Source organism: Scyliorhinus canicula, chromosome 7 (assembly GCF_902713615.1).
Source record: "Scyliorhinus canicula chromosome 7, sScyCan1.1, whole genome shotgun sequence".
In the NCBI taxonomy this organism is placed as follows: Eukaryota; Metazoa; Chordata; class Chondrichthyes; order Carcharhiniformes; family Scyliorhinidae; genus Scyliorhinus; species Scyliorhinus canicula.
In genome coordinates this window covers 8627873-8637660 of record NC_052152.1, presented here as the reverse complement: position 1 = coordinate 8637660, position 9788 = coordinate 8627873, and the positions used below count along the sequence as shown (strand labels likewise).

The window sequence follows — 9788 nt, the reverse complement described above, 5'->3', positions numbered from 1 at the left end:
CGCTGCTGCCGGAGGACCAGGATACAGTCGTGTTGGGAACTCCCAGCCACAGGGGGCGCTGCGGCCGGAGGACTCAGCACGGCGCCAGCGCGGAGCAGGTCCGCAGGTTTGATAAACCGGCTGAAGGCCCCCCGGTGGGCAGAGCGGCCGTGCCTAGAGGAGCCAGCGGAATAATAGCGGGGCCGAGGTGAAGTAGTGAATAGTCGGTGGCGCTGGAGTCGGGAAACGCAGCTGTAAAAATGCAGCAAACCCCCGGCCGGCGGGGGGCGGTGTTGTTGGATGATTCAGGGTGGAGTCAACAGAGAAAGAGGCCTTTCGGCCCATCGGGCCTGTGCCGTCCATCACCAGCAACCTATTCTAACCTCATTCTCCAGCACTCGGAACTGCTGTGGCACTTCAATTGCTCATCTAAATGCTTCTTGAATGTTGTGAGGGTTCCCGCCTTCACCGCCCTCTCAAGCAGCGAGTTCCAGATCCCACCACCCTCTGGGTGCAAATGCCCTTCCTCACATCCCCTCCAAACCTCCTTACCTTCAATATAACCCCCCTGGGTACTGACCCTTCAACAAAGGGGAAACTATTCTTCCTGTCACCGTCCCTCATCATTAATATGTACACTTCAGATCCCCCCCCCTCCCCCCCCTCCCCCCCTCCGCCAACTCTGCCCCGCCTGATCGGGACAAGAATCACAGCAGCGGGGACCCGGCTTCAATTGAGGCCTTGGGTGACAGTGTGGAGTTTGCACATTCTCCCCGTGTCGGCGAGGGTTTCCTCCGGGTGCTCCTTAATCACCTTATCTAACTGTCCTGCTGTCTTCAGCGATCTGTGGACATGCAGCCCAAGTCCCCCCTGGTCCTCTGTACTTCCTAGGGTCCAACCGTTCATTGTGTATTCCCTTGCCTTGCTCGTCCTCCCAGAACACATTGCCTCACTTTTTAGGGTTAAATTCCATTTGCCACTTCTGTCTATCTGACCAGCTCGCCTGCCTCGTCCTGTAATCTAAGGCTTTCCTCCTCACACCACACCACCAATAATTGTGTCAATTGCGAACTCACTGATTGTACGTCCTACATTCATGTCCAGATCATTCATGTATATTACAAACAGTAAGGGACCCAGCATTGGTCCATGTGAAACACCACTGGACACGGGCTTCCTTTGATTGTCACTTTCTGCCTCCACTCACAAAGCCAATTTTGGATCCATTTTGCCAAATTGCTCTGGATCACACAGGCTCTTCACCTGTGTCCCATGCAAGGCCTTTTCAGAAAACGTACTCAAGTCCGTATGGACTACATTAACTGCTCATCTACTCACCTAGTCACCTCGAAAAGTTCAATCACTTTGACAAAGCATGCTGACTATCCTTGATTAATCCTTGCCTCCCCACATGGAGATTAATTTTGTCCATTAGAACTTTTTTCAATATGTTCTCTGGACTTATTGCGCCCATTCTTTACCTTTACCCACTACTCTGATGTAGATTTTCCAACATTAGCTGTTCCCAGTTGAACAAAGAACTAAGAGCAATACAGCACAGGAGTAGGCCCTTCGGCCCTCCAACTGGTCATGATACTAACCTTTGCCAAAACCTTCAGAACCTCTTTGTGCTGTATCCCTCTATACCCATCCTATCCATGTGTTTGTCAAGATGCCTTTTGAACGCTGTTCAAAGATCTGCTTCCAAGACCTCCCCTGGCAACGTGTTCCAAGCACTCACCACCCTCTGTGTACAAAAAAAAAACAACAATCTGCCTCGCACATCTCCTCTAAACTTTGCTCCAAGGACCTTAAACCTGTGCCCCCTGGTAACTGGCCCCTCCACCCTGGGAAAGAGTGCCCGCCCATCTACTCTATCCATGCTCCTTATAATCTTGTAGACCTCTATCAGGTCACCCCTCAATCTGCGTGGTTCTAATGAAAACAGTCAAGTCTATTCAGACTCTCCGTATAGCTAACACCCTCCAGACCAGGCAACATCCTGGTAAACCTCCTCTGTACCCTCTCCAAAACCTCCACATCCTTGTGGTAGTGTGGTGACCAGAATTGTGCGCAATATTTCAAGTGTGGCCATACCAAGGTTCTATACAACTGTAGCATGACTTGTTTTTATACTCGATGCCCCGTCCAATGAAGGCAAGCATTCCGTATGCTTTCTTGACTTTGGCCTGATTCTGTCTTATCCTATTAAAATTGGCCTTCCCCAAATCAGATCCTTTATTTCCGGTCCATCTTTGTCCCTTTCCATAACTGCCTTAAATCCTACTGAGTTATGGTCACTGTCACCAAAATGCTCCCCCACTGAAACTTCTACCACTTGCTTGCTTGGATAAGTTGCTGCCATTTTGAATGATTGGTCGCAAGCTCCTCCCAGTCATTGATGTCAATACCACCGTGCTTCAAGGAGAACTTCAGGGTGTTTTTGAAGGGATTTCTTGGTCCTCCCCAAGAACATTGGCCATTTGAGAATTAAGAAAACTGAACCTGGCGAGAAAAATGGTTATTGGCCACCTGGACGCAGTGTCAACTCCATCGAAGTCGATATGTTGTTTTACCCAAATGTTTGTGGAGCTGGCTTCAAGAAGGTCACGAGTGTTTGTTGAATGGTCCTCCCAGTGAATGGAGGGTGTGGTGAAGACACTGATGGTGGAATGTCTCTAACGCTCTCATGTTTCACTGATGCACTGTCCAGGTCTAACTGCAGAACGGGAGTGGAGTGGTGACAGCTGTTCTGTACACTGTGACTTCTGTTGACTTGCTCAGGTTTTTGTGGTCGTACATTTTACTTGTGTTCCAGAAACTGACCTGCCCTTTTAGTTCTTGAAGTCCTTTCTAACATAGGAACATAGCAGTTCGGAGCAGAATGGGGCCATTCAGCCCTTCGAACCTGCTCCACAGTTCAATCAGATCATGGCTGATCTCTTCCTGGCCTCAAAGCCACTTCCCTACCTCTTCCCCATATCCCTTTAACCCATTTTTAAAATCATTGTCTTCCAAGGATTTCCATTATTCTCTATTTTTGGCTGATTTTCTGTCATGAACTGATTTAATTTCTGGCCAATTATATCCCGCCATGACAAACACTCAGCAATCCAGCAGGGAGGACCTCCCATCGCTAGGAGTGCTATTAATTTAAGCACAGGTATGATTGGCTGATAGGGGCCCTGTCATTCAGTGGATTATGCTGCCTCTCAGTATTGGGGTTGAAAAATGTGTAAGCAAAGAGGGTATGCTGAAAGGGACCTGGGCTACATAAAAGCAACATGGATATCACAAAACAAGCATCAGCTGGTCAGCCTAACTTGCTCCATCTTGGTGTTTATCATCCTTACAAGCAGCATGGGCTAAACTCTGGCTTCAACTTGAATATTGCCAGAACCTGGCCCAGATGGCGGGTGCCTTTCTGTCAAATGGCTCTGCTGAGCAAGACTTGAGGGCTGCCTCAACCCAACAGGGTGTGATGTCTGAGGAGGACTCTCAAATGTTACCTCTCTGTCACAGGGTGGCGCTGTCTGTGGAGGACCTGAAGTCATTAACTGCAAGCAACAGGGAGCGCTGTTAGCAATGATTGGAAGGGGTGAGAATTTTCCCACCAGCAGTGGGGTACTGTCAGAAACTGCTGAAGGTATTAACAGCTTCTCTTTTCAGACACTCAGTGAAACTGTCTGTATTTCGAGAATTTGCTCAGTTAATTTGCTGGCCCACTTACAGATCAGAATCACAGAATAGTTGCAGCACAGAGGGAGGCCATTTGGCCAATCCAGCATCAGCTGCGTCTCTTCAAAAGCTGTTGAACCCCGTCCTCAGAGTCTGGCAATTTTTTTTCTTCAATATTATTCAATTGTCCTTTCAGAAAGCAGAACTGAATGTGCCTCCTCCACACTCTGTTATTCATGGTTTGTATTGTGTTAACTTGTTTGCATAACAAATCCGACTCTGTGCTGACAGACTGAATTAGATGGGTTTTTGATGGATCAGGGAGTTGAAGGTTATGGTGGTGGTAGAGGGGTCAGACAGGAGAGTGGAGTTGAGAGCACAATCAGAGCAGCCGTGATCCTATTAGAATGGTTGAGCAGGCTCAAAGGCCAAATGGTCTACTCCTGCTCCCAGCTCCTGTGTCACTATGTTTCTATCTGTGTTCCTCCAACTCTGGCCTCTTGCATGTCCCTGACTTCCATCGCTCCAGCATTGGTTGCCATGCTTTCAGCTGTCTGAGCCCTCCAAGCTCCGAAATTCCCTCCCTGAGGCTCAGTCGGTACCAAGATGGAGATCCATTTCCGGATGTGGGGATGGTGTGGGTAAATGGCGCTGAGGCAGAGGATCGGCCATGACCAAGTGAATGGTGGAGTCGGCTTCAGGGGCCGAAATCCTTCTCCCGTTCCTATTTCTAAAGCTCTCTGCCCTCTTTCCTCCTTTAAGACCCTCTTTCAAATCCATCTCTTTGGCCGAGTGTGCTGGCACCTGATCTAATATCTCCCTTCGGCTTGGTGCTGATGTTGTTTGGTAACACTCCTGCAAAGTGAGCGGATGTGGTAATTAGATCAGCTGAGGAAAAGAATGGAACATTACTGAGGTTAAATATTAAGCACTGCACTCGGCAAAACAAATGGAAACTCGAGGATGTGGAGTGGTAATTGCAGTTATTATTTATTTAATGGATCATTTCAGAGAGTGAGTAAAGTGCCATTTGTTTTCTGTAATGGCACAGCTAAGTTGACGCATAATGTAAAAGAGTGAGGACCTGTTTGTCTTATGTGGGCCGAGCTGTAACCTGCTGCTTTAAACCTGGCGACTACGATGATTTAAAACTGTCTTCGAATTGCATATGCAACTTGAGTTACCAACTTTGGTTGGAAATCTTCCCGGATGTTTTGTCATGTGATCTTCCGCTCCTCACAATCCCATCAGTCTTTCCATCTAATTTTTTTGAATGACTTTCCTCAGAGTTTTATGAAAGGGAAATCATGTGTAACCAATTGACGGGAGTTCTGTGAAGGGCTGGGGATGAAGGGGAACCGGTGGATGTACTGTACTTAGATTTCCAGGTGAGGTGCCACATCAAAGGTTACTGCGGAAAAATCATAGCTCATGGTGTAGGCGGGGTAACACATTGGCATGGATAGAAGAATGGCTAGCTAACAGGATACAGTTGGCACAAATAGGTCCTTTTCCGGTTTGGCAAGATGTGACGAGTGGTATACCACAGGGATTAGTGCTGGGGCTTCGACTTGTTAAGAAAGCTAAGAAGATGTGATTGTTTAATGTGAGGGGAATTAAACAAAAAAGCAGGGAGGTTATGCTTCAGCTGTACAGGGCATGAGTGAGACCACATCTGGTGGACTGTATATAGTATTGGTCTCTTTACTTAAGGAAAGATGTTAATGCGTTAGAAGCAGTTCAGAGAATATTTACCAGACGAACACAAGGAATGGGTTGTGTTATGTGGAAGGGTTGGACAGGCTAGCCTTGTGGCCACTGGAGTTTAGCAGATGAACAGGCAACTTAATCAAAACCTATAAGATCCCGAGGGCTCTTGACAGGATGGATGTGGAGAGGATGTTTCCTCTTGATCATAGAATCCCTACAGCGTAGAAGGAGGCCATCTGGCCCATCGAGTCTATTCTTGTTGGAGAAATTAGAACTAGAAGCCACTTTTTAAAAATAAAGGGTGCTCATTTAAGACAGAGATTGGGAGAATATTTTTGTCTCGGAGGGTTGTGAGTCTTTTGAACTCTCTTCCCCAAAAGACAGTGGAGGCAGAGTATTTGAAATTTCTTATGGCAGAGGTTGATCGATTCTCAATAAGCAAGATGGGAGGGGGTGAATGGTAGGAAGGAATGTGAGGTTGAGATTACAATCAGATCTAATTCGGAGGTTCCCAGACTGGGGTCAGCGGACCCATGTGGCCATCACGTGACTGGCAAACGCCGGTTCGGATGGAGCAATTGACCAATTTCAAAAATGATTATAGCAATCAATTCCAATGATAGGCTAAAGAAGGAGCCCTGCCAATGCTGGCCGCAAATTTGTAACAGTTCCTGACAGCTCAGCTGGGCAAATCGACTTTACGTTGAGGACATTCCCGATATGAGCACTAACCACTTGAGCGGCGCAAGAGGAAATGGGACATTTTGAGCTCCAATCAGCAACGGATTTGTACAGCAATGAAGTGGGTCAATCAGAGAAAGGCCTCTTGCAGCCCTGGCTGCTGATAGGTTGACTAATCAAGCTGTCAGCACTTTCAGTGATCCAAGAGGCTTTTCGCTGATTGGTCCATTTGATTTCCTCCAACTCACTGTTGTTGAGCACAATGGGGCAGGTTTAGCACAGGGATAAAGAGCTGGCTTTTAAAGCAGACCAAGGCAGGCCAGCAGCACGGTTCAATTCCCGTACAAGCCTCCCTGAACAGGTGCCGGAATGTGGCGACTAGGGCCTTTTCACAGTAACTTCATTTGAAGCCTACTTGTGACAATAAGCGATTTTCATTTTCGAAAGGCCAGCAGCCCACAGTGAGAATGGTGCCGGCGGCAACAAGAGGCGACGAGAAGTGGAGGGACTTCGGGAAAGGAACAGGAGGGATTTGAGCCTCTGGGAGAATTGTGTGTGTGTGTACGTGAGGATGAGTGTGTGTGTGCGTGTGTGAGATAGAGAGGATGGTGAGTGAAAGATGTGAGTGAATCTGAGAACGAGGCGCGAGTATGTGTGAGGGAGGAAGGTAAGTGTGTGTGTATGTGTGAGGGAGAGAGAGAGAGGTGCATGCGTCCTGATGAACCATCAATTGAACGCGAGACGAGTTGCTGTACAAAAGTTAGGCTTTAATAAGCTAGAAGTTAGCCCTGCGGTCGACTACAGTAAATGGACGACCGCCGGGCGTTCTGAGTATTTATACCTCGATCTGGAGGCGTGGTTAACTCAGCCTCTCGACCAATCGGAGAGCCGTCACATGACTAGTCTCAACCAGTCGGTCGAGAAGCACATGACTGACCAGGGCCAATGGTAAGCCGGTGCTCTGCACCAATGGCAGACAGCTACACAAATCATACCACCACATTCACCCCTTGCGGAGAAAGAAGCCGGGGGGGGGGGGGGGGGGGATCAACGAGAGGCGGGGGGGGGGGGAGAGAACTGGTGGTATGAGTAGCAGCCCGAGAAGGGAGAAAAAAAAAATTTTTTTTTTTGGTTTCCCACTGGCCCAGACAATTAACAACAGTACAAAATGTCCCAACAAGGTCCATGGAGTTGTTGTAAATTAAATCGACTCGATCAGTCTTTTTGTGGCCCTTGATGTTCTGGCAGACCGCCGCAGTGGAGTAGGTGACGTCGGTTCAGCCAATGGCGGTGGTTCCGCTGACATCCTGGAGTCCGGGAGCGATGGTCCTTGAACAGTCTCCGTCACCCGAGCTGGCGGTGGAGACGCCATGGATGGGGAAGGGGTGGCCAGGGTGGGGCGCTGGGGGAAAGAAAACGTGGGGGGGGGGGTCTGTGGTGAAGGGGGGAAGGCCGCACGAGGGGGGGGGTCTGTGGTGAAGGGGGGAAGGCCGCACGCTGGCGGGTGCCAGGTCCCAGAGGGAGACCGTATCCTGCCGACCGTCGGGGTACTCCACATACGCATACTGTGGGTTAGCGTGGAGTAACTGGACTTGTTCCACCAACGGGTCGGACTTGTGCACCCGCACATGCTTCCGGAGCAAGATGGGTCCGGGGGCGGCCAGCCACGTCGGGAGAGGGGATCCGGAGGACGACTTCCTGGGGAAAACAAGACGACGTTCATGAGGTGTCTGATTTGTTGCGGTACAGAGGAGTGAGCGGATACAATGTAGGGCATCGGGGATAACCTCTTGCCATCGGGAAATAGGGAGATCTCTGGACCAGAGGGCCAGCAGTATGGTCTTCCAGATGGCACCATTCTCCCGCTCGACCTGCCCGTTACCCCGAGGGTTATAGCTGGTTGTCCTGCTAGAGGCAATGCCCCTGTTGAGCAGGAATTGACGCAGCTCGTCGCTCATAAATGAGGACCTCCGATCGCTGTGTATGTATGCGGGGTAGCCGAACAGGAGGGCCTTAATGACGGTCGATGTGGTCATGTCGGGGCAGGGAATGGCGAAGGGTAAGCGGGAGTATTCGTCGATTACCGCCAGGAAGTAAATGTTGCGGTTGTTAGAGGGAAGGGGCCCCTTGAAGTCAATGCTGAGACGTTCGAAGGGGCGGGATGCTTTGATCAGATGTGCGTGCTCGGGGCGGTAGAAGTGCGGCTTGCACTCTGTGCAGATGTGGCAGTCACGGGTTACTGTCCTGACGTCCGCGATGGAGAAAGGCAGGTTGTGGGCCTTAATGAAATGGTAGAAAGGGGTCACCCCTGGATGGCAGAGGTCCGCGTGGAGGGAGCGGAGGCGGTCTATCTGCGCGCTGGCGCAGGTACCGCGGGACAGGGCATCAGGAGGCTCATTGAGCTTCCCAGGACGATACAAGATCTCATAGTTGTATGTGGACAACTCGATCCGCCACCGTAAATCTTGTCATTCTTAATCTTGCCCCTTTGTGCATTATAAAACATGAAGGCTACTGACCGTTGATCTGTGAGGAGGGTAAACCTCCTGCCGGCCAAATAGAGCCTCCAATGTCGCACAGCTTCGACTATGGCCTGGGCTTCCTTTTCCACAGAGGGGTGGCGGAGTTCGGAAGCCTGGAGGGTTCTGGAGAAGAAGGCCACGGGCCTGCCCGCTTGGTTCAGGGTGGCCGCCAGAGCTACTTCTGATGCGTCGCTCTCGACCTGGAAGGGGAGGGACTCATCGATGGCGCGCCTCGTGGCTTTTGCGATGTCCGCTTTGATGCGGCTAAAGGCCTGGCAGGCCTCTGTCGACGGCGGGAAGGTCGTGGTTTGAATGAGGGAACGGGCCTTGGCGGCGTAATTGGGAACCCATTGGGCGTAGAAAGCAAAAAAACCCAGGCAGCATTTGAGGGTATTGGGGAGAGGAAGTTCCATCAGGGGGCGCATGCGTTCGGGGTCGAGGCCTATCACTCCGTTACGCACTACGTAGCCGAGGATGGCTAGACGGTCGGTGCTAAACACGCACTTATCCTTATTGTACGTGAGGTTAAGGAGTTTTGCGGTTTGGAGGAATTTCTGGAGGTTGGCGTCATGGTCCTGCTGGTCGTTGCCGCAGATGGTGACATTATCGAGATACGGGAAGGTAGCTCGTAATCCGTACTTGTCGACCATTCGGTCCATCTTCCGTTGGAAGACCGAGACCCCATTTGTGACACCAAATGGAACCCTAAGAAAGTGGTAGAGGCGCCCATCTGCCTCAAACGCGGTGTATTTGCGGTCACTCGCGCGGAGGGGGAGCTGGTGGTAAGCGGACTTAAGGTCCATGTGGAGAAGACTTTGTATTTCGCGATATCGTTTACCATGGCGGAAATACGGGGGAGAGGATACGCGTCCGGTTGCGTAAACCGTTTGATGGTCTGGCTATAGTCGATGACCATCCGGTTTTTCTCCCCAGTCCGGACCACCAGCACTTGGGCTCGCCAGGGACTGTTGCTGGCCTCGATGACCCCTTCCGTCAGCAGCCTCTGGACCTCGGACCTGATGAAGGACCGGTCCTGGGAGCTGTACTGTCTGCTCCGTGTCGCGACGGGTTTGCAATCGGGGGTGAGGTTAGCAAACAAGGAGGGGGGGTCCACTTTGAGGGACGCGAGTCTGCAGACAGTGAGGGAGGGTATAGGGCCGCCGAATTGGAAGGTCAAGCTCTGCAGGTTACACTGGAAGTCCACTCCTAGGAGTGCCG

The 9788-nt window shown here is 50.6% G+C and overlaps 1 protein-coding gene across 3 annotated transcripts in view; it reads left to right on the top strand.

The window, feature by feature from the left end:
• The first annotated feature begins 51 nt into the window (after window positions 1-51).
• Window positions 52-9788, top strand: part of LOC119968718 (stomatin-like) — a 56932-nt gene continuing 47195 nt past the window's right edge. Inside the window, exon 1 of one of the 3 annotated variants that reach the window (XM_038801347.1) lies at window positions 52-187. Coding sequence is in view for 1 of the 3 variants with exons in the window: in XM_038801346.1 (XP_038657274.1) it covers window positions 3565-3625 (61 nt within the window). In the remaining 2 variants the exon portion in view is untranslated. Of the gene's footprint in view, window positions 188-3047; window positions 3143-3549; window positions 3626-9788 lie in introns of those variants that run through there. The other 2 variants (XM_038801348.1, XM_038801346.1) reach the window with 2 other exon arrangements.